At 38.0% G+C, this 23,990-nt stretch overlaps 1 protein-coding gene across 4 annotated transcripts in view; it reads right to left on the reverse strand.

Annotated features, from left to right (window-relative positions):
• The window catches only part of ARFGEF1 (ADP ribosylation factor guanine nucleotide exchange factor 1), a 155,344-nt gene that overhangs the window by 5,770 nt on the left and 125,584 nt on the right, over positions 1 to 23,990 (reverse strand). For all 4 annotated transcript variants that reach the window (XM_026495932.4, XM_057308132.1, XM_057308133.1 and 1 more), the window contains 12 exons: positions 22,261 to 22,301; positions 21,997 to 22,166; positions 21,479 to 21,630; positions 21,168 to 21,340; positions 20,218 to 20,378; positions 19,106 to 19,236; positions 15,835 to 15,964; positions 14,596 to 14,731; positions 14,377 to 14,515; positions 12,383 to 12,455; positions 5,229 to 5,361; positions 1,426 to 1,565 (listed from right to left, as the gene is read on the reverse strand). In XM_026495932.4, the coding sequence (XP_026351717.2) occupies positions 1,426 to 1,565; positions 5,229 to 5,361; positions 12,383 to 12,455; positions 14,377 to 14,515; positions 14,596 to 14,731; positions 15,835 to 15,964; positions 19,106 to 19,236; positions 20,218 to 20,378; positions 21,168 to 21,340; positions 21,479 to 21,630; positions 21,997 to 22,166; positions 22,261 to 22,301 (1,579 nt within the window). The remainder of the gene's footprint in view (positions 1 to 1,425; positions 1,566 to 5,228; positions 5,362 to 12,382; positions 12,456 to 14,376; positions 14,516 to 14,595; positions 14,732 to 15,834; positions 15,965 to 19,105; positions 19,237 to 20,217; positions 20,379 to 21,167; positions 21,341 to 21,478; positions 21,631 to 21,996; positions 22,167 to 22,260; positions 22,302 to 23,990) is intronic.

The raw sequence follows: 23,990 nt of genomic DNA on the forward strand, positions 1-23,990 counted from the left end.
ACAGGTGTGTGTGTGCGCACGCACGTGCATACATGCACACGCACACACATGCACACACAGTAGAGAGTCACAAATTTTAGTAAATTTAGAACTCAATGCTCCCCCAAAGATCAGTTTTAAGAGCAAGCCACAGAACTGAATGTCTTTTATCTCAACAGGGAATAGGAAAAGGTCCATCTTTTGTTATTAAATTTCCAGAATCTTCCTTCCACGCATCCTGGTCATCAAGCACCATCTCCTATCTCTCTAATGCCCTCCTCCTATTTCCTGACTCCACGAGCTCTTCCCCTGCCGGAGCTACAGCTCTTCACTGTTCCTTCCCTGACTTAGGTCCTCTCTTCTTAACCAGTATAGACACCTTGGGCTCCAGTTATAATTATTCTCTTGAATAATCCCTCACTCTTTTTAGATTAATTGGCTGGCAGAACCGCCTACTCCACACCTACACCCACACAACAAACACGACTGGGGAAAACCGACTGGTTTTAAATCCAGTGGGCTCTGGGTGCTGTCCAGCAATCTCGCACTGCCCTAGTCCGCTTTCCTGGACGACTAGCTCATGGTTTCACTTCTCCAAATATCTAAAACTCTCTTCCCAACCTCATGTGGTGGATGATTTTTCTTCTCCTCTCTATCAGAAGAGACCTCCCACAAACTCCCAACAGCAAATGGACCAACCTTTCTGTGTTAAGAACCCACACACTTTGTTGCTTTCCTGTTACGATGCATGAGCGGCCAGGGCTTCCATTCAAGACCCCCCCCCCCCGGGGCTGGCACTACATGCTGTCTCTGCTCACTTCACACAAAGATTGTTCTGCAACTGCCCCTGTCTTCTGCACTCAGCTCTCTTTCTTCCCTGGAGAACTCTCATCAGGGAACGTGCTGTAATACCAAGACAAAACAAAGCAGACCCTTCTCTCGGCCCTTCATCCTCCTCCAGCAACTACCCTATTTCTCTGTACCCCTTTACAGCAAAACTCCCCTTGACTGAATTATCAATATTTGCTCCTTGCAATTCCTCTCTTCTCTTGTACCCATTTCCATAATGCTTTTGTCCTCAACATTACAATTAAATGCAATGTCAGGGTCATTGAAGTCAATCAAATTGCTAGGGGGCGATTCTCAGATGAAATATTGCTTGACCCACTAAGCATTTGGCAGAGATGATCACATCCTTCTCCTTAGAACATTTTCTTCATTTGGCTTCCAGGATACCACTGTCTCTTGCTCTCCCCTTGCCTCATGGATTCTTATTCTTGGGCTCTTTACCAGCTGCTTCAGTCCCATGGTTTAAAATGACATTTCTATGATGAAGAGCCCCCAAATCAAATTTCTAGCACGACCTCTGCTCTCTGCTCTTAAGTCTAGACCGTGAAAGCCAACTTCCTCCTCAACGTAAAAGCAGCTGTCCCCCCACGTCCGTACCTGTGCAGCGGCTAGGTTTTCGGCATCTTCCTTCTTACTTGTGGCTGGGAAGAACACAATGTTGTCGATAGTCTGGATGAGTTCCAGCTGCACAACACATTTAATCAACAGGGCGGCAAACAATTTTTGTTCTGGAAATTCTGTGAGGAAACCCACCCCAATGCACATGCAAACAAAAATTATTTTGAATCCTTTATAATTTCTATGACATTACAATGCTAAGGAAACATTCGTATGTATGAAGGTTACCTGCACATATCACACTGAGGACATACTGCTTTTGCACAAACACCACTCAATAAAAGTTAAATCAATTTTTAGAAAAGCCTTACAAAATTTTTTAAATAAAAAAAATTCCCAAGGACTAAGAACAGTAAATAATGTTCAAAAAGGTCCCATTACAACTTTTAAAATAAGATTTAGGTTGTTCTTTAATAAAAGGTAACACATGGATTAAAAACTAAGATTTTAACAGCATTTACTGGAACTCAAGCTTGACCTTTGAATATAGGTAATACAAAAACCTATACCAAAAGAAAACAACGGGAACCAGATCTGTGAGAAAGGAAGTAAGGGACAGCCACAAATTCTGACAAATGGGGTAACACTGTGGGCTCACCAGAGCACGTTTTATTTGGATCCAGGTTAGAAGTTGTAGCTAACTATATTTTCAAATGCATCCATAAGCAAAGAAGTCTATAAAAGTTATGCTAAGTACATGATCACAAAACTAACCAAATTTCAAAGTAACAAAATGCTCTCCACACTGCGCAGGCAAGATGAAACACAGCTAACTCCTCTAGCCTGAACGAATCTGCTCAACAAGATGTTTCTGACAATCCACCAGCCTGTAAGGACATGTTCACAGAAGAACTCTGCATTTCACTGACCATCCCAGTTAAGCAAATGACGAAGCACAAGGTCAGAAAAGAGGACTCAACTACCGAGATGCTGCAGGAACTCGGCAGCTGACATGCAGCTCTAAGGGAGGCCGGAGGTCATACCTCAATCCTGGGATGTCAGGGCCAGCTTTTCCAGTGAGCTTTCCAGGAGGCAGAGGACTGCCCAAGGGGAGCAGCCTGTTAACCACTCCAGGGGAATGGCTCAGGATTGGAAAACTTAGAATTCGTCAGTCTCTACTTTTGCTTTTATTACAAATTTCCTTTTGGGGCACCAATTTGTGGAACTTAAATTCATGTTTTAGGGACTTAAGGGGTAGCAAAACAACTTGCATAAATTTATTCTTATTGAGGTCATTGATAAAGGCTCCTTTCCAGGTAGTTTTCAGAAATGCTGTTGTATTTAACACTTACTACTAGATTGCATGTCAAAAAAAGAAAAAAGAAAACAAAGAAGCCACAAGTCCCACAACTGTCTCCTCTTCAGTGTTTTTCCTAGCCCTTTACCTCAGTCAGAGCTGACATGTACCAGTTGCTTCTCCACCTCCCCCATTCAAGTCATAAAACTCAGTTCCTAGCGCAGGAGACTCGTGGCAGCACAGCTGAACTCCCAAAGAGACCTGGGAGTCAGCTGACATCTACAAGGTGTGTTCTCATTAGTTCTAACATCAGCTGCTAAGAGTTGGAAGAGCTTTCAGCAGGGTGAACTGAGAGTATGGCTGAGTATGCTTTCTGGTGTCCCTGGAGGATAAGGATCTTAACTTCAGACTCACCAGCAATGACCAACAGCATGTTTGGGGACAATATCTATTTGCACAAATTTTACAACTAGGGTTGGCTGACACTGCCAGGGTTACATTAGGTGACTGTGTCACTGGTTCACCCAAGCTAAGCAAAGAGTAACTATGTGGGACAGCCGCTACTGAGCTGAGGCTGGATGGGGCAGTGATGTTTTCTGGAAGTGTACAGAGAGAAAGAGCTAGCTGCCCTGCAGACAGGATGAAGTAACTCAGGTCCATGTTAGGATTCTTTTCTCTGAGTAGGAGAGAGTCAGACAGCAGATGGCTGCCCCATTCAACAGAGGAACCATCACCTGTCCACTTAATGAAAGGGCTCATGGAACATGGCCACCATTTGTTCTTCCCCAGCTCCACCTATTCTGAGTCAACAATCCCATGGTGAACTTTTCCTGAAGAACTTCAAGGGGAGAGCGAGCAGGGTTTCTGATAGAAGAAAAGCAGCATGGGTCCTCAGCTCAGCGTGGTAAGGGGAGCAACAAGCACTCCGCTCCAGTTAAAGGTATGTTCCTAGATTAGCCATGTGAAAACTTTCTAATGTGTGATGAGCATGCCCTTCCTTTACAAACCTAAATATATTTAAATTCAGTCTTGGGGCTGAGAGACAGAGAAGTTACTCACTATTCTATCCTCATGGCACGTTCCAGTGCAGGCTAAAGCTGTCATGGATTCCTGCATAATCCATACTGTTCTCCAGAGAACAGGAATCAAAATGAAAATAAGCCACTCACCACTACCTATCTCCCTTTTAGGAAGTTAGGAAAACACACTGAATGAAGCTAGAGACTCTTTTCAAGTAGGATACCAAATCTCTCTTCTCTCAAGAACAAGTCTAAGCACCTCGGATTAATTAAAAAAATTCCCTGAAAAAAAAATTAACTCAAAATGAATCAGCGACCTAAATGTAGGGGCTAAAAGCATAAAACTCTTTAAAGGAAACATCAAGGAAAACCTTCGTGACCTTAAATCTGGCAATGGATTCTTAGCTATGACACCAAAAGGAAGAGCAAGAAAACAGGTAAATTGGATTTCATCAGACTTAAAAACTTTCTGCATAAGATGATGTTATCAAAGAAATGATAAGACTTATACAACAGGAGAACAGAAGTATCTGCAAATCATATATGTGATACAGGCAGAGTATCCAGAGTGTGTAATAAACTTACAATTCAATAACAAAAAGACATAAACCAATTTAAAATGAGCAAAGACATGAACAGGTATTTCTCCAAAGAAGAGACAAATGGCAATGAGTACATGAAAAGATGCTTAGCATCATTAATCATAAGAGTGACTGCACAACACTGTGAATGTACTGAAAATAATTTTTTAAATAAAAGATTTACTTATTTATTTTAGAGAGAGCGCACGCACACAGGGGGCGGGGCCAAGGGAGAGAGGGAATCTCAAGCAGATTCCCTGCTGAGCTTGGAGCCCCACACGGGGCTCGATCCCAGAACCCTGGGACCATGACCTGAGCAGAAACCAAGAGCTGGCCACTCAATCAAGTGAGCCACCCAGGCACCCCTAAAATGGCTACTTATTTGAATTTCACCTCATTTTATAAAAGCAATTAGAGTTGTCCTGTTTTCCTCTACGGAGGAGGTGGCTTTTCCTTCATGTTACAATTTTCCTTCAGTAAACAAAGCTGGATCAGTTTTGTAAAAAAACAGAAGGGGTTCCCCTTCTTTGTGAAAAGAACTAAGACGGTGAGCGGAGACGTGGTGTGGGGCAGCTGAGTTTTGTAAAGTAGGCGGGCTCCACAGGAAGCTGGGTGCGCCTGCTTAGAAAGCACTACAGAGAAAGGCCCCTCAGGCCCCATTTTTGCAGAAAGGATATGGGGAGGACATGCAGAAGGGAACAGAGAGAGAAGACTCATGTGCTGGAGAAAAGACTCATGTCTGACACAAACATTAGCTAAAGCATTTGTGGAAAAGGCTGGTACCACAGGTGTTAGTGCATGTCCAAACTGGAACACACACAGTAACAAAGTGCCTACACTATCAATGACAGTGTGGAATTATTAATATCCAAAGTGAAAGCAAACATTTCATCCTTTACCTACATAAAACAAAACACACTATTTTTATTAGGAGAATTAACTCACTTGCTGTATGTTTAATTTTGCTGACTTCTTCATTCACAGTAGAAACAGCAACCAATGGTGCTTGCTGTCTGTTATCTGCAGATCTTGGCTGAACAGAATCATGAATATCTACAGATTTCTGTGATATTGTATCCTAATAAAACAAAAAATTCATTATAAGTACAATGAATAAAGCTTAAGGATGAAAACAGTTTCTAATATGCTGTTTTTGAAAAAAATTACATGTGTCACCACGAAAAGGACATTCTACACAATGTGATTACAGACGCAATGAGAAGATCAACTGAAGTTACCTATGCTGACAGCCTTTAAGAGAAAAGTTTCCTTTCTAACCCTCATTTGTCTCGGGCCTCGCACCACGCAAAAGCAATAGATAAAAATGCCGAGCTTCGCTGTGTGGAAAAGTAGTCAGCAATATCCGTGAACTCTCATGAAATCTGTTTAAACAGACCCAGATGTGGCCGAGGTGGGGACGTTTCTGCAAGTGCAGGTGCAGGTGCTGCTCAGGAAAGCTTTGTAGGGGTGAGTTTAGGGAAAGACGTTCTGTCATCCAAAGGATTTGGCGACTGAAAAGGTCAGTGAGAAGGTGACTAACTGCGAGTGTGGTGCCATGAAGAAAAGCTCAAGTTCAAGTCCAAGGGAACTACACCAGACTTTCGCTCCAGCATTAGGTGTAACCTTGGAAAAGCAAAGAACACTCTTGAGCTAAAGTTTTCTGACTTGACAATGGAGAGGACACTTTCCTTTTAAGTTATTAAGGATAAGGTAAGAAATGCAAAGCACTAGCACAGGGTCAAACAATGACAGTTAGCATTACTATTCTAGCTTTATTTTGCTAGAGCAATAAAACACACTCCAGACAGAATCCAGAACCTGGTTTCCAGAGGAACTGAGAATTCTAACCTAACAGTCTTAGCCGGAAGCGACCTCACCTGGGTTTCTGAAAAAAAGGCAGGGGCTTACATTCCCAAGAAATAGTGCTAATCAAAATAGTATTTTAACTGAGATTTAAAATATCACAGTTTATGATTTTTCATTTGCTGTTCCATATAAAATGGGGATAATGTACCAAACTGGGTTCAAAACATTGCTGAAAGGATCAAATGTGAAAATATTTTTTGAACAGTGAAGTGCTACACAAACTAAAGCCAATTATTGGTATAATTGTTCTTACTCATCTTAGTATTTTTCTTGTTTAATACACAAGAGGCCTTTAATAATAATTATATAGACCCAGTAGAGTAGTTGGGTAATTTCTTTGGCCACGATAGCCTATAATACACTTCTAAAAAAAATTTTTTTTAAGATTTTATTTATTTGAGAAAGAGGAGAGAGAGAGATAGAGCACGAGCGGGGGGGGGGGGAGGAAGAGGGAGAAGCAGACTCCCGAGCAACTCGGGAGACTGATCCCAGGACCCTGAGATCATGACCTGAGCCAAAAGCAGACACTCAACCGACTGAGCCACCCAGGCATCCTATAATGCAGTTTTAGATAAAAACTTAAATGGAAGAATGCATATAACAACACTTCTAAATTTGTAAGTCCTTTAAGGGAATGTTTGTTGTTTAAAATTAACTATATAAAAACCAAATGTCTCTTTTTAACTTGTACATTTTAAGAAGTATATTGTAAGGGGGAAATTAATCAGTTGACAGAATAAAAAATGTATTGTCTTCCCGAATATAAGTGAAAAGCACTGTTTGTTTGTTTTTTGGAAGGCACTGGTTTTTAAATTCTTTTGGTCATTGGCTCTTTTGAACATTCTCATGATTTCTAAGAAGCTTCTCCCCAGAAAACTAAATGTACACAAAAACTAGTCACAGTAGTGGGGATTTAAAAAGTCTCCTTTGTAACAGAGGAATTTTTTTTAACATTAGGGCATATTGCCTTCTCAATTTTTCTGATTAACCAATGTAAATGAGGATGATTTTTTGGTAATCTTTGCATTTTTTAGAACAGCTGTGTACCAGAAGTATGCCCATACCTCCCCTTTAAAAAAGGACACTTTAGTGGAAAAGGAGGAGCCCCTATGAAAGAAATCTCTACGTATCGAAGTGGAGACATCTCTTAAAATGTTAGTCTCCAATCCAAATAAGATTTCATTTTTTGAAAAACTACATATAATTAATATTTACTATACATAGAAATGTATGGAAAACAACTAGAAAGATATATATCACAGTATTAAACACTGGAGTTGCTCAGTCATTAAGCATCTGCCTTCAGCTCAGGTCATGATCCCAGGTTCCTGGGATAGAGCTCCACATGGGGCTCCCTGCTCAGCTCGGAGCCTGCTTCTCCCTCTCCCACTCCCCCTGCTTGTGTTCCCTCTCTCGCTATCTCTCTGCCAAATAAATAAAATCTTGGAAAAAAAAAAAACAAAACACCGGAGTTGTGGTTGAAGGGGGCTTGCATTTTTTTACCCTATTTTCTTCTGTACTACCCCCGCCCAAAAAAACATTAGCTGGGTATTTTTCTATTTTTAATTTTTAAAAAATAGTCCTTCACCAAATCAGTACTGGATATGCACCTGTGCTGAATTGTCACACAGGTCACACTGCTTCCAAGTTTGTGGAAATGAAGGAGAAGACTGATTGTTGTTCTGGGAAGTGGAAGTCGGCCCAAAGTTCCTGAAATCTGGTGATGCCGCCATAGTTGATATGGCTCCTGAGAAGCCTATGTGTGTGGAGAGCTTCTCTAACTATTCCCCTCTGGGCCATTTTGCTGTTCGTAACATGAGACAGATGGCTGCTGTGGGGGTCACTAAAGCAGTCTGCCCACAAAGCTCAGAAGGCTAAATGAATATTATCTCCGATACCTGCCACCCCAGTCTTCATCAGTGGTGGAAGAACTGTCTCGGAAATGTTTAAACCAATTGGCCATTTCGGTTTAATAGTAAAAGAGTGGTTAATGATAACAATGCATCATAAAACCTTCAGAAAGAAAGGAGAATGTTTTGTGCACCTTTCATTTTTATGTGTGTGGGGGGCACAATTTTAAAGTTATTAGTTTTTTCTAAGTTATTAGTTTTTAAAATCAGTACTTTTTAATGGAAACCACTTGACCAAAAATCTGTCACAGAATTTTGAGACCCATTAAAACAAAAGTTTAATGAAAGAAACAAATAAGAGTAAATAAATAAGCAGTCCTTCAGTGCACGGCAAGAAATATTCAGCCGAGAATGGCAGTGAGTAAAATACTGCAATTTACTGGCAGACTGTAAGTCATACAGAGAAGAGAAAGCAAAGGAAAGCACAGTGAAAGGAGGGGTAGCAGCAGCTCACAGAGGAGACTGTGAGCAGGTCCTGAGGGGCACCAGTGACTCCCTTCATGGAATGCGGCAGCAGCCCAGCCCCTGAGCACTCACCCCGGCACATGCAGCTGCAGCAACATTATGTGCATTACCCGACGTAACTCTCATCACCAGACTCACTCTAACATGAGGTTAGGTAATTGCTGAGGCCACAGAGCTAGTCACTGCAGAGCCAGGATTTCATTTTGGGTCTGGCATCGAAGCCCACGCTGTGAACTACTATACTATACAGCAGAGGTAGGAAAAACAAAAGCCCACAAAGCAAGCAGGACGTGGGCCAAATTTAAGAAAAACAAAAAAGAGAGCAAGCTCATTCTTGGCTTGAAACAGGACTTCCTAAGTGGTGGAGTCTGTAACGAACAGACGACTCCGACAGATCAGCATCACAGAGCAGCGTGGCCCCAATCCACCAGATGGGACTGTTCTCTCAAGATACATTCAGAGCAGTACTTTTCTGTGAAATCGAAGTTTTAGCCACTGACAGTTAAGAAATTTAAAAGTTGTGGGGGTGGACAAATGGACCAATGGACACTAATAAGCTACCTCTGGCTTCCTGGGTTTAAAACTGAATAAGGCCAGATTAAATAACAGTACTGTTTCAATGGTAATTTCCTGATTTTGTTCATGGCACTATGATTATGTAAGTGTTTTCCTTTTGTTTTGTTTTTTAAGGAAAAACACTAAAGAATTTAGGGATAAAAGGACATCTTATTTTCAATTTACTTTCAAAGAATTCTGAATGCGGGGTGGGACAGTGAGAGAAAAAGGAAGGAAGGAGGGAGAAAATGATAAAGCAAACGTAGTGAAATGAGAACATCTGGAGAAACGTGGTGTCATGTAGTTTTATGTGTCAACCTGGCTAGGCTCTAGGATCCAGTTACTCAGTTCCAACACAAATGCAAGTGTTGCTGTGAAGACAGTCTGTAGAGGTGGTGAACATCTACAGCCAGTCGACTTTATGGAGACTATCCTAATAATAAGGCTGGAGCTTCATGGGGTCCGCTGAAAGGCCTCAGGTCTCCCTGAAGTAATTCTGCCTGTGGACTGCAGCAGCAACTCCTGCCCAAGACTTTCCAGCCTACCCTACAGTTTTCAAATTACTGACACCCATAACTGCAAAACCAATTCTGTGAGATTTAAATTAAAAAAAGATAGATATATGCACATACCTATATTACACACACGCACACAGATACAGACAGGTATTTCCCACTGGTTCCATTTCTCTGGTAGAACACGGACTGATATAAATTTTGGTACCATGAAGTGGCGTGATGCTATAACAAGTACCTAAAAATATGGACGTGGCTTTGAACTGGGTAATGGTAGAAGCCAGAAGAGTTCTGAGGCATATGACAGAAAAAGCCTAGACTGCCTTGAAGAGACTATTAGTAGCATTAAATGCGATTCTGGTGAGGATGCAGGAGGCGGGGAAACGCAGGATGGAGAAATCTTGTCTTCTATCACCCTGAAGAATACATATATTGTTGTGGAATAGAACGTGGACAGAAATATGAATGTTCAAAGTGCTTCTGGTGAGGTCTCAGAAGGAAATCAAATCAGGAACATGTTACTGGATAATGGAAGAAAGGTGATACTTGTTGTAAGAAGCAGAAAACTTGGTTCAACTGTGTTGTACTACTGGGTGCAAAGCAGAATTTGTAAGTGATGAACTTGGATATTTAGCTGAGGATATTTCTAAGCAAAAGGTTAAAGGTGTGGCCTGGTTTCTCCTTGGTATTTACAGAAAAATGTGAGGCTAGAAAGATACACTCAAGAAGGGAACTACTAAGCAAAAAGGAACTAGCACTTGGTAATTTGGGAGGACCGTGGCCTGTCCAGATTGCAAAGGATGCTAAAATTGGAAAATTCACTGTTACGAAAGCATTTCTTTGGACAGTTAAACAGCATTTGTTGAAAGAGATTAGGTGTGTGGATCCAATCAAACATCTAAGCAGAAGCCTGGTAGAAAGATGAAGTTATCCAGAAAGGTTCCATGAATAACTCTTTTGACATACACAAGAGACCCACAGGGATTTTAAGAATGATACACCAGTAGAAACAGAGCCAGCCTAGACTGAAAGAGACAGACATAGGATAAAATGGAGGAAGGTTATCAGATCTCTGGGATTCTACAGGCAGGAGATCAGCTACATGGCTGCAAATTCATGCTAACCTTTAAGAAGAAATGATTTAGAGAGCAGAGCTGCAGGGGCTTATGAAGGAGCCATGGGCCCAGAGGGCAAAGTATCAAGGTACAGAGAATTATCCTCAGGCCTTGAAATTTTTTAAAGATTTTATTTATTTATTTAAGAGAGAGAGGAGAGAGAGAGAAGAGAGCACGAACGGGGGAAAGGGCAGAGAGAGAAGCAGATTTCCCACTGAACAGGGAGCCCGACTCAAGGTTCGATCCCAGGACCCTGGGATCATGATCTGAGCTGAAGGCAGATGCTTAACTGACTGAGCCACCCAGGCGCCCCTCAGGCCTTGAAAATTAACAGAATTTGCCTTGCTGGGTTTTGAACTTGTTTAGGACCAGCAACCCTTTTATTCCTTCCAATTTCTCCCTTTTGCAATGAGGATGTTTATCCTATGCTTGTGCCACCACTGTATTTTACAAGCAGATAATTTGTTTTCTAGGTTTACAGGTCCACAGATGGGCATGGACGATGCCCCCAGAAGAGATCACATACCTGATCTAGATGGCTGTGATGACGAGATTTGGGACTTTTGATATGACGTTTAGATCAGATTTTGGACTTGATGCTATGACTTGAAACTTTTGGGAATACTGGGATGGCATGAATACATTTTCTGAAAGATGAACATGAATTTTTGGGTCCCAGAGGGTAAAAACTGCAATAGGTTGAACAGTGGCCCCAAAAAGGTATATCCAAGTTGGAACCCCTGGTACTTATGAAGGTAACTTGGAAATAGGGCCTTTAAAGACGTAATTAAATTAAAGATTTTGAGATGAGGTGGCTTATTATCTTATCTTATAGACATAAGAGATGGCTAGTGTCCTTATTAGAGAAAGGAGAGGCAGATATGACACATAACAGATTTGACTTTACACAGACATGTGAAAATGGAGGCAGAGATTGGAGTGCCAAGGGTTGCCAACATTGACTAGAAGCTGAAAAAGGCAAAGAAGGATTCTCCATTAAAGCCTTTGGAGAAAACACGGCCTGCTAATGGCCTTAATTTGGGGCCTTTGGCCTTCCTAAGCTGGGAGACAATAAATTTCTGTTTTAAGCCACTAAATTTGTGGTAATTTGTTTTGGAGGACCTAGGAAACAAATATATTGGGCGAAGGGTATATTAAAATTCTTTGAACTGTTATTGTAATATTTCTCATAGGTTAAACTGTATCCAAATTAAAATTTTAAAATAAATACCCAATAATATTTTTAGCTTGGCATGGAAATCCTTTTTAATGCTCCCCCGCCCCCATGTGGGGCTTGAACTCAGGACCCTGAGATCAAGACCTGAGCTGAAATCAAGAGGTGGATGCTTAACCGAATGCACTGTTCAGGTGCCCCTTGGCATGGAAATCCTTACATAATCTCATACCTGGCTCTTAAAACTCATGACATCATTTTACTCTATGTCTCAGGCCATCTATATTATAAAATAATTTAAAATACCTCCTTCACGGCACTTAAAGAAATAAATTTTAGCCACTTGGGAAATTTACCACTATGAAGCTTAACCTAAGAATTCTGGACAGATTTATGCCATCTTTTTTGAAGACCTGGACTCACATACAAGAATGTGGCCCATGGTAAAATTACTTCTCACAAGCAATTTTAAAAAAATGATTTATTTATGAAAACTTACCAGCTGTTTTTCACTCACAGGAGATGGAGGTGGGGGAACAGTTTCTCCAGAAGAGGGACGCCAGGTTAAGAGCCTTTAAAATACCAAAAATCACACCAATCACTGTGAGTGTGAAACATGACACATCCAACATGTTTTAAAACAGGCATAAAAAAAATCACAAGGATATGCCACAAACAATATAATCCTTCTCTGACTACTGCTAAAAGCCATTTGCTGAAAAAAAATCTAGTAAGAAGTTTAAAATAGGTATTTCCAGAAAACAAGTGACTAGCATATAATATAATCAAGAGGGTACTCTGGTCATCATTTAAAAAACAAAACAAAACACTTCTGAAAAGTTTCAAAAACTTTAAACTCACTTTTTCTAAGTATTAATGTCATTAAATATTTCCTAAAGTGAGACTGAGAAAAGTTTGAGAGTTTTCAAAAATTCACAGAACTCTTTAGATTCTATTTTTTTTTTTAATGTATAAAAATAAATGAAATAAAATTTGGCCCAAAAGAGGAAACTAACTTGCCATCCCTGGACTGGGTACTTGGAATAAAAGATGACTAAGACCCAAGTTCTTGCTTCTGAGAAGCAGTAGCTCCTGGGAAATGGAGTAGAAAGATGGTAGATACATCATTTCAATTTAATATGGAAAGAACTCTGGTACAGTTATTTTCTATTAAGAAATGCTTATTAGATGATCTTTAAGATCATGTATCTTAACCTGAATTTGTAATTCAAAAATTAAAACAGAGGCAGTTCTTAAAACAAAAAAAGAATGTTCAGCCCGGCTGGTTTTTGTTAAGACTTCACAGGGACAACAGCTAGGCAAATATTCATACTGTCTTTTGATATAAGGGCTACAGATAAACTCTGACAAAATGGATCATTTGTCAAGTACATTGTTCCAACAAAATGTGCACAAAAAATAAGAACAGTTGGCCAATATTTGTCCTTTTAGTATAGACCCACCTAGAGACTGCTTTCCTAGAGGTGTGTGGCCCTTTTGTTTGACTTCCAATGTCCTATTAGCTACTTACAAGGGGATCATATCAGTGCAAACATCTTTCACTCATGTCAAGAAGAAGTTTATGACGCTTGATGAAAAACTGAACTCCTAGTTTTCTTTTTTTTTTTTTTTTAAAAGATTTTATCTATCCATGTGACAGAGAGACAGCCAGCGAGAGAGAACGCAGCAGGGGAGTGGGAGAGGAAGAAGCAGGCTCCCAGCGGAGGAGCCCGATGTGGGACTCGATCCCGGAACGCCAGGATCACGCCCTGAGCCAAAGGCAGACGCTTAACGACTGCGCTACCCAGGCGCCCCTGAACTCCTAGTTTTCATACATCGTTTTATGCCAGTACATACACATGTATCTACTTAGGATGTTTTAAGTAAGATTTAAAACATCTTATTAAGTAGATTTAAAAATTGTAAATCTAAAGTAAAATTTTGTGTAGGTCTGAGAGCCCCAAAGGTTGAGCTGGAAGTAAATTCAAGTATGTCCTATAAATAATAGGGATGCTTTTAGTCATTTAGTGAGACTATGTCTTAGTTTCTCCACTGATAAAAACTCCTTCACTACAATTCAATTCCGAATTCATTAGATGATGACAATGAACTTCAAAATATATTTGCAAATAAATTTTCCTTAGATTATTAAATCTACAGTAACTGAAATACATGTTTAGTATTTTTGTTGCTTTTTTAAAATTCAAAACCACTGCTTGCTTTAATCTGGATAAATAAAACCCTATTAAAGTAGAATCACTTTACTATGACCAATGACCATATGACGAATCAGACTGAAGTGTCTGGTTTATAAAGAATTTAATTGAAGTATTTGTTATGGTTTATAGGAGACTGATTTGCAATAAATACAAATTCATGGAACATTCAGGTATTTTTAAAAGAATTTCTGTTAAAAAAAAAATCACAAGTTACTATCAAACTTTTTGTCTATTTTTCAACATACGAATATAAAGTTGAGTAAAATCTTCTTACGCATGTGGGATTGTGGTTTTGAAGATATCCAGTGTGCAGTTACAAGTTTTATCCCAGATTTCTAAGGTAAATTTCTCACCATTCAGAATAACAACATTCTCTAAGCAGTTTGTACCAGATCGTGCTAACTGCTCATTGTCTGGAAAAGAAAAGAGCAATTCATTTATGTATTGCCAGGGCCACATTTGACATTTGTGTCACTATTTGCTATAGACCTACCTTGCTGCACACACCAGTATAGCTGGGCAAAAATATCATCCAAAAGTACATCACTGAGTACTTCTAAATACTGGGTGAATACATCACAGATCGCATAAAGTGCATGATTACAAGTCGTAGTCATCCATTCAGCTTTCTATGGGAAAAAAGTCATTAAAAGAAGGTCAGACCATTCATCAACAACCAGAATTAAAGAAGAAATATGTTTGCATATTTAAAAGCTAAGCCTGTCCATGTTCCTTTCAGAGTACTTACTTCCCTCTAGAATATTATATTCACCTTGACCCAGTATCTGAGATCTATTTTTTCTCCATTATTCCGTAACAATTTATGTAGAAAATAATTTAACTATTTTTTGCATTATTTTTGATTTTAAAAAAGTATCACTGAATTGCCTTGCTACTAACATTATGACTCTTCTCAAACAATACGCACGAATATCAACAGCTGGCCTTGTTCCATAATATCACAGAATGTAAAAGAGAAATAAAGAGGAAGGAAATAAGAATTTATCCAAGTAGGTTTAGCATAAATTTAAAATAAAACTTTCATGAAGTATAGTTACTTGAAAATACCATAAATGGTGAACAGGGCCATACAAAGTAAGTGTAAATAATTTATTTTTCTCAAGTACATAAAGGACTAATCTGGACTAGCTGATAATTTTCATATACAGTTTTGTGCCAGTGCATATACATATGTCTACTTAATCAGATGTTTTTGGTAAGAGTCTACCTGTAGATTTAAAAATCACAGATCTAAAGTAAAACTTCGTGCAGGTCAGAGAGTCCCTAATGTTTGCATTTAATATAGCTGTATGGGACAAAACAAGAAAACTTGAGGCTCTCTCCCTGCATTTACTGAGATGCATATTAGTTTGTAGTAAAAGACAATGAAATAAAATAAATGAAACTTATTACTATGTATTCTTGACTCACTTCAGAGTAAGTCACTATGAATACCAAAGAAAGCTTCTGGTGTCTGTAGTTGTGGCAATGTTAAAATGAGGAAAGAAACTGGAAGTTCAACAAAAACAATGAAAACAACCAATTCATTAACTCAGTTCTCCCCCAAACAGTGTTCGTTCTTTATGAAGACATACTTTTTATTATAATGAAAAACCCTGTAGGAACTTTTTTTCTTTTCCAGGTACCTGATTTGATCTATTAATTGATCAATGACTTGATTTCCCTACTGTATTAGGGAAAATATTCAGAACATTTTAACTTTTTCTCTTACCTCTGTCTGCTGTTCTGGCAATTTCATGTTGTCAAAGATTCTGAAAACAATTCTAAATAAATCCTGCCACCAGTGTTTTTCATAAGTGTGGCCATAAGTTTTCATTATCTCGAACATTACTGTTAAACCCCTAAAATGATAAAAGACAAGTGGAAAGCTATAATACAAAAAAGTATGCCACATCAGAATCCCCTCTTAATATAGTTTTTAGAGGTCGTAAAGCTACTAAAAAAGTTTAAAACTGGTTTTAAACTAACACAAGATATTCAGTTTTAAGAAATTTCCACAGTAAAACAGGTTTCTTTGGGAGGCATCATATAGGAAAAAATTCCAAAGGCCATGGCCTTAAAATGTTTTATTTCATTTTTCTTCCACTCCCATCCCATCATTCTAGCATTTCAAGATTGTAAATGAACCAGCTTCTAGTTCTGTTGATCTGCTCTACTGTACTCCTGGTTTCTAATTCATTGATTTCTGCTCTAATCTTGGTCAACTGCTTCCTCGTGCATGGATTAGGCCTGTCCCTCTGTTGCTGTTCCAGCTTCTTGAGGTGAGAATATAAAAACTGCATTTTAGATTTTTCTATTCTTTTGAGTGAGGCTTGGATGAATCATCGAACTTTACATCAAAAACCAGGGATGTACTGTATGGTGACTAACATAATATAATAAAAAACATTAAAAAAAAGATTGTAAATGAAATTAAAGATTGTGAATGATCATCATAAAATTTCTGGGAAATCTTTTTCAAAGAGTTATAGGACTTTTTAGCTAACACTTTAATTGTTCATAGAGTATCCCTGAACAAAAGGATTTATAAAACTGATCCACTAAGACATTCATGTGAGCAGTTTGTTTCCTACTATATTCCAGGGACAGAGCAATTCTTGTCACCCAGGAGTAACACAGTAAGTATTTACTGAACAAATAAAATGCTTAGCAGCACATTCACTGTCTTTTGAATAAGTGTTAAAATTAAAACTCAATATTGCCTTCCTGATTCCTAATTAGCTTCCTCTAAATAATAATCCCTTCATGTAACCATTAAAAAGCTTGATCTTTTCTCTATATGTTACTTTCTTCTAGCAAAATAGGTATCTTTCCATTTAGAAAAAGGTTTATATTTCTAAACAGTCTGATGGTAAGCCAGAAAAAAATGTTATTTGAGAGACTCCATAAGGAACGGTTCACAGTCCAGCTCATTTGCTCCTATGCTACCTCTGGGCTTAATATATGTTTGGCACATTGCAGGTTCTAACTAAATATTTGTTAAAAAACGTGTAAACTACATTTGGCCCTACAGCAAGTTCACAGCAGTTTATGTGATCCATAAGACACCTAATGTGTACAATGAAAAGTAAAGGAACCGCAGTAAGAAATTTGTGGAAGAAACATACTCTCTTCTTTGAGAGAAGCCTGTTGGAATTCATGTTTCCCCTAAATGGAACAAGGCTCCCTCTTCCTCCATCTCCTGGGCTTGAAATCCATTTCTTCCACTCTAAGGAATGGGATGCTAACTCCCACAGCTAGGGGTAAGGGGATGTGGGAATCCTGTTTCTTCCAGGCCCACAAAGCAAACACAGAGCTACAGAGGTTTCTGAGAATTTTCACTGCTCAAGAAATCTTTTTGAAAGCAATATTTAAGTTGCTGGTACAGGGAAAAAGAGTATGTGAGACCCTAGGTTAATTAACCAACCCTAAACCTACAGAATTTTGAGGCAATCAAATGAGAACACATGTGAAAGTACTGTGTAATTAACCTGTTATACAAATCATGGTATGAACATTTTTTAAAATGTAATCTAAATATCAGCCCTTACAAATCCTGGAATGAAGTAAGAAAAAGCCATTACTGAACAAAGCTTACTCATATTTTTCTTCTCCTTTATTAACTAGAATACATATTATCTCTTCTCTTTAACAACTAGAACTCATCCATAATCCGAACATGGGATATGGCAAGAAGGAAAGCAGGACAGTCCTAGACAAGGACAAGCTCAAAAACTAAGAAAGCAGGAAGGTCCCTCAAATTTCTACAAAGAAACAAGGGCTGGGAGGGGGTGCCGTGTTTATACGATGTGTCTGTCATATGTTAGCTGCTTCAATGACATGGCTGGACAATTCAAAGTTGTAAATCTCAGTAAGTTAGTTTACATGAATCAGGAACTACCTTGAATTTTATCAAGTTCCTAACAGGTGCACTGCCAAACAATTCTCAATATCTAAAATTCTGTATACTGTTCTTGTGATTACTAAATTCTATGACAAATTCCCAAGGGTTAAGTCCTATTTTGGATTACTTACCTCATTTTATAAAAATTTGTTGTAACAAATAAAAATGAAATTTCTTAGGATATATATCAAATTCTACCTTGGATGGGGATGAGGGTGGTTGTGGCATAAGGGGAGGAAGGAGAGAGTCACTCCTTCATTATAGTTCTATCACTGATATGTTACAAGTATATACTACTTTTCCAATTAAAAAAAAATTCAACAAAGTTAACTGCCCAAATGACTAATGATTCTCCCTAAAAAGAAGATGGAATACATAAAAGACAGATTTCATTTAAACATGTAATTGAACTCATGCTGCCTCAAGCACTTGTTGACAGGTAACAGGATACACAAACTAGTCATTTCAATTTGGTTGTAAAAAATGTAGGATAAAATTTTTACTATGGGATTGACATGAGCTGTTAACATTTAAGAAGTGTGTATCGAATGCTTACCCAGTTACATTATATCCATAACAGTTTCTTTACAAATGGACTAGACGTTCATATAGATCTTTTATTGAGAATATACTTTTGAAAGAGCTTACTTCTTTTTTAATAGACCTACATGATTCAAAACTGTGTTACTGACCAGTCTTCAAAGAGAAATGGTTCTTTAGTCTAGAGTTCACCAACGATGTGCACTGAGAAATTCTTCTAGCATTCATCAGGAAATAAAATAAATTTTGCCACTAACTTCAATTTTTAATTGGAAACAAATGTATGAAAGACAGAATGTGTAAACTATTAAATTAACATAGAGGCTAAAACTCAAAGTAGTATGCTAGACTAAAATCTGAAGGAAAAGTAGTATTTCCATTTTTACTGTTGCTCCATTTAACATTTTAAAATCCACCTATCAAATAATTACTGAATTTGATAAAACACATGACTTATGAACATATGGCCTTCCACTACTGAACTTATGTTCACGTAAGAAAAGTTAACTGAAGTCAGAGTGAGCCTTTCAAAATTGTAGTTACAAACACTGATTGTTACCTGGTTCTTACATCTAATTTGCATCTATTGATGATACAGGATAACTCAAAGAGAATTGGGAACCATCCTCTCACCCAAACCCTGTCTTCAGGCGCCACATTCATATCATCGCTTGTGTACTCCTTGAAAGCCTTCAAGAAGAAAGGTAGACATACTTAAGGCAAAACATAACACCTGTATATTATTTCTCAAAAAAATTTTTTTAAATGCTTTACAAATCGAAAGTGAGCAATTTGATAAACAACAATTTATAGAAAGATGGAGATTATAACTGCCTATGAAGAGCACTGCACTAAAATCCCGAGGTTGGTTTCAGTTTCAACTCTGTCATCAGCTTTTCTGTATTATTCTATTTGCCAGGTTAAGTCAGGCTTCCATTTTTATCATTTCCCTGGTTATGACACATGCAACCTTATCAGCCGCCCTGGGAAGTGTGAAGGTCAAATGAGTCAATGTATGTAAAAAGTACTAAGCACCCCATAGGTCCACATTAGTATGTAGTAAAAAATCTTACTACCAAATCTATAATGCGTCACTTCTCTTGATGACAGTTACAGAGAGAGATTCAGATACACAAGTTAAGGTTGGCAGCCAAGTTGCCAATTCACCTTTTTACTTCAGTGCTTAAGTCCACACTCATCCAGACAGTCAACTTCAGTACTCCACAGCACCACATGCATTAAACAGTATGGGCTAATGGCTAAAAAACACAGGATTGGTTCAAACCCTAGGTCTCCTTTACTAGCCCTGCAACCATGGACACATTTTTTAACTTCTTTGTGCCTCAGAATCCTTACCTCTAATGGGGCTATAACACTACCTATCCCATAAAGTTAAGAACATTAAACAAGTTAATACATGTGAAATACTCAGAAAAACACTTAACATCTTTAGTAAATGACAGCTATCATTACACTTGGAAAAACAAACCCCTGACACCTTTAATAAATGATAGCTATCATTACTAATCACTTAAGTCAGAATGAAGCTCAGATCATTTTGGGGTTTACTGAAAAATAAGTGCTTCATATCCCCTCAATTCCCAAATAAACTTTGATCTCAGACTGGAAATAAATACCCAGCAAAATTTTGTTTACTAAATGATGCTATACCTGAGGTCTATCAGACACATATTTTGCACAATGGCGAATAAGTCGAATTGCTTCCATACTTGTGTCTGGGAAAGCTGCATTGCACGCAAATTCAGACAAACACTTCACTGCATCCTGGAAAGAATCAATGGTCGCTGGAAAGTGTTTTTCAAACACAAGAGCTAAAAGGGTGGAAAATATATCAAAGTAATTATAATTTCAATTATTCTTAACTGCACCAAAAACCACCAACCCCCGGTTGTAAAGCATACTTAAAGGTGAAGGGTTTTGATGTCTAACAGACAGGGCTTCGTATCTGTCATTACTGCTTACTTAACTGTCTTGAGTAGTGGGGAGAGGGACAGAGGTCTGTGTTTTCTTTGCACAATAAACCAAGCACGTAATATAGTGACAGTACACAGTTAGGTACTGAATCAGTAGCTGTTGAGTTGAATATACAAAATTACATTCAACCTATCTGTATTTCAGTCTCTTAATCTATGAAAAATGATGATGGTCATCATTATCATCTTTCAGACAGGCTTAACTTACATCCTCAGTATTTACTTCTCCCTTATAGTCAAAGGAGGCTGTGTAATGGAGCGGTCAAAAACCTCTCCCTGGCTTTGAATCCCAACAACTCCATCATGCACCTTATGCAGGTCACTTAATCTCACTGGGCCTGAGTTTCCTGAAGATACTTATCTCATAAAGTTGTTGTAAAGACAGAAGGAAACACACTCAATGTGCTTACTGTTCTTGCCATATGGTAAACATTCAATAAATGTTAACTATAATAACGTAGTAACAATATTATTGTCATTAGTCCTCTGTTTCTACAGGCAAAACTTAGTAAACTTAAAACCCAGAATAGGCCCATGACATTTGTATTATCTTCTGAACAAATTAAAGTTTTGTTTTGTTTTTGTTTTTGTTTTTTTAAACTTGAACACAGGCAGAAGAATACTCACTGACGATGTGCCCTGTTGTTTGGAATGCAAGTTCTACTATGCTTTCATCTTGATCGGATGCAGCTAGATGAAACACAGAGAAAATGTTCTTCCATCCAGACCGAATGTTAGCAGCTTGAGAATTAACCATTTGTGCTATACACCGTACAACCATATCTCGAATTGTTGGAGACCTAAAATATTAATATAATTGCTTGGATATGCATATACATAAAACCCATCAGTTTTTTTTTCCTTTCTTCTGTTTTCCCCCTGCTGTGGAAAATAATAAGGTATTTTTCTGATATTAAGCAATTCAACAAATATAATACCTGTTCCGTTTCATTATATGTTCAAATGGTCTTAAGAAATCCTTCTGGAATCTGAAATTAGCAAGCTCCCCTTTCTCTAAAAACTTCATTGACAATTGCCTCAAGGAGTCTACTGCAAAAATAGCTACATCTTCATTAGGATTACAGCCAACCTGCAATGGCAAGAGAAATATAGGGTGCTAATGTCAGCAGTGAAAATTTATTTCTTCGTTTTTGTTTTAGAAAAAATATATGACTAATAGCATAGATAAGTAAATCCTAAAGTTCTCCACAAAGACACTAGGTGTACTAACTATTTCTCAACAACAAAAACATATTTTAACTAAATTCTTAAAACCTACAGCAATCACTTCTTAAAAAAACAAAAAAACAAAAATGGGATTCAAAGGGTTTTCTAATTTTAATTACAAAAATGTAATTTAAAAAGCTAAAAAAGGAAAAACGTCTCAATTAGAGTATAAGGAATTTTAAACAAAAAACATTACAAATGTAAGCAAATCGTACAATTATTCAAATACCTTATTAAAATGATCGCCAATAACTTCCCAAATACGAGACCACTGCAATCTTATTCTTCCCATGTTGTAATATGATATTTCTACTATTTTTTGTAGACTAAACATTCTTGGATGTGTAGTGGAAAGTAATTCATCCATAGACACGGCACAGAGCCAACGGACAAAATCCACTATAACATAAATAGATTTACATTTTTTTAGCTTAACTTTCAAGTCTTTTAGCCAAAAACCCAATTTATAAGTGAAATAAATGTACATACTTACCAATAGCATTTCCATCTAGCCTTGTTGACCCTGTAAATATTCTAAAGAAAAGAAACATAATTCAAAAACTTATAAAGTCTTACTTCTGTTACATCAATTCAAAAGTAAGTAGCCTGAGGTACTTGCTACTTTAAATCTGGTTTAAGGGAACAAAAAATCAGGTAGTCAAATGAATGTTTTAACATATCATTTCATAACAAGTAGTTTGGATGTTCCTCCCTCCCTCCTTTGCATTAGATAATACAACAGAGTAAGAATATATTGTTGTAATTTTATTAGTAAGCTTACAAACACTATATCAACATGAGACTCTAAGGATAAGGAAAATATTAATTTGTAAAACTAACATAACTGGCACAGTACCAAACAGAAGATTTTTTTCAATTTTTCCTGATTATCTACTAGCATTAAACATGTTCTTAAGATAAAAAATTCTACTTTGTTTTTACAAGTAACATACACTTGATTGGAAAGCTCATTTATGTTAAATTACAAGCAACAGAAGCTTGCAAATAATCTCTAATAGTTTAACCAAGAAGTGGCTAAATAACTTTCCTTGGAAAATTCAAATATTTAGAGTTCAGCTGCGTTGTCCAGCTTTGCCCAGCTTTCTCCACTGAGCTTTTTCTTTGTTTCAAAGTTTCGTAACAGATTTCGTCATGAACCTATTAGTCCTCTTTTAAAGTCTGCATTTTTACCGATGCTCTGGGTTTGTAACCAAGGGCTTGATGTGCCTTCCAGGGTGAACTGATATTCCTCAATTTACACTGTGTACCATAGGATTTGCATAGCAAAGAGGTAACCTTAAAGGCAGAAGCAGGTCAAATATTAAGTTTAGAAACAGAAGTAATCTGGGGTGTCTCGGTGGCTCCACTGGTTAAGCGACCAGCTCTTGGTTTCAGCTCAAGTCGTGATCTCAGTGTCATGAGACTGAGTCCCGTGTCCGGGCTCTGTGCTTACTGTGGAGTCTGCTTGGGATGCTCTCTCCCTCTGTCCCTCCCCCCTGCTCACCCTCTCTCTCTCTCTCTCAAATAATCTTAAAAAAAAAAAAAAAAAAGAAAGAAAAAGTTATCAGAGTAACAGTAATAGTTACCAACAATTACAAAGTAGGTGCTATTCTAGGTGTTTTAGAATATAACCACTCACTTTATAATCACAAATAGCCTGTGAAGTAGGGACTAGTTTACTTCTAATTTTATAAACTTAGCAACTGAGGCACAAAGATATTTAATAACCCCCTCAAAGTCACTGAACTAGTAAGTGCTACAGCCAAGATCAAACCAGGCTGGGCACTCCACAGTCCACCCTCTTAACTACTTGATATACTGCCTCACACTCACCTGAGCAAAACATGAACATTTAAAATATATTCTGTTTTTTTTCCTACTATGTCCACTATATCCATGTTGTGAGTATATCATGATTTTTTAACCTCAGTGCCCTTGAAAGTCTGTCCATGTGTAGTGGCAATGAGTAACAAATACAAGACAAGGAAAAGCCTAAAAACTGACAACATGATGACTCAGACTCTGATCTGCTAAAGGAATATTTTAAGATTTCCTCTATTGCTCTTGTCAGTAGAACAAAATAATAATTCAAAGATCTGGCTGAGAACATCATCTAGGGGGAAAAATAGAATAGTAAAGGCTCCATTTAATCCAGTGGTTAGACTGGATCCATAGAGCATAGCAGTCTGTGGAGGCATTTAAAGTTAAGCCTTCGTAAACTAA

Source organism: Ursus arctos, unplaced genomic scaffold (genome assembly GCF_023065955.2).
Source record: "Ursus arctos isolate Adak ecotype North America unplaced genomic scaffold, UrsArc2.0 scaffold_6, whole genome shotgun sequence".
NCBI classification, from domain to species: domain Eukaryota; kingdom Metazoa; phylum Chordata; class Mammalia; order Carnivora; family Ursidae; genus Ursus; species Ursus arctos.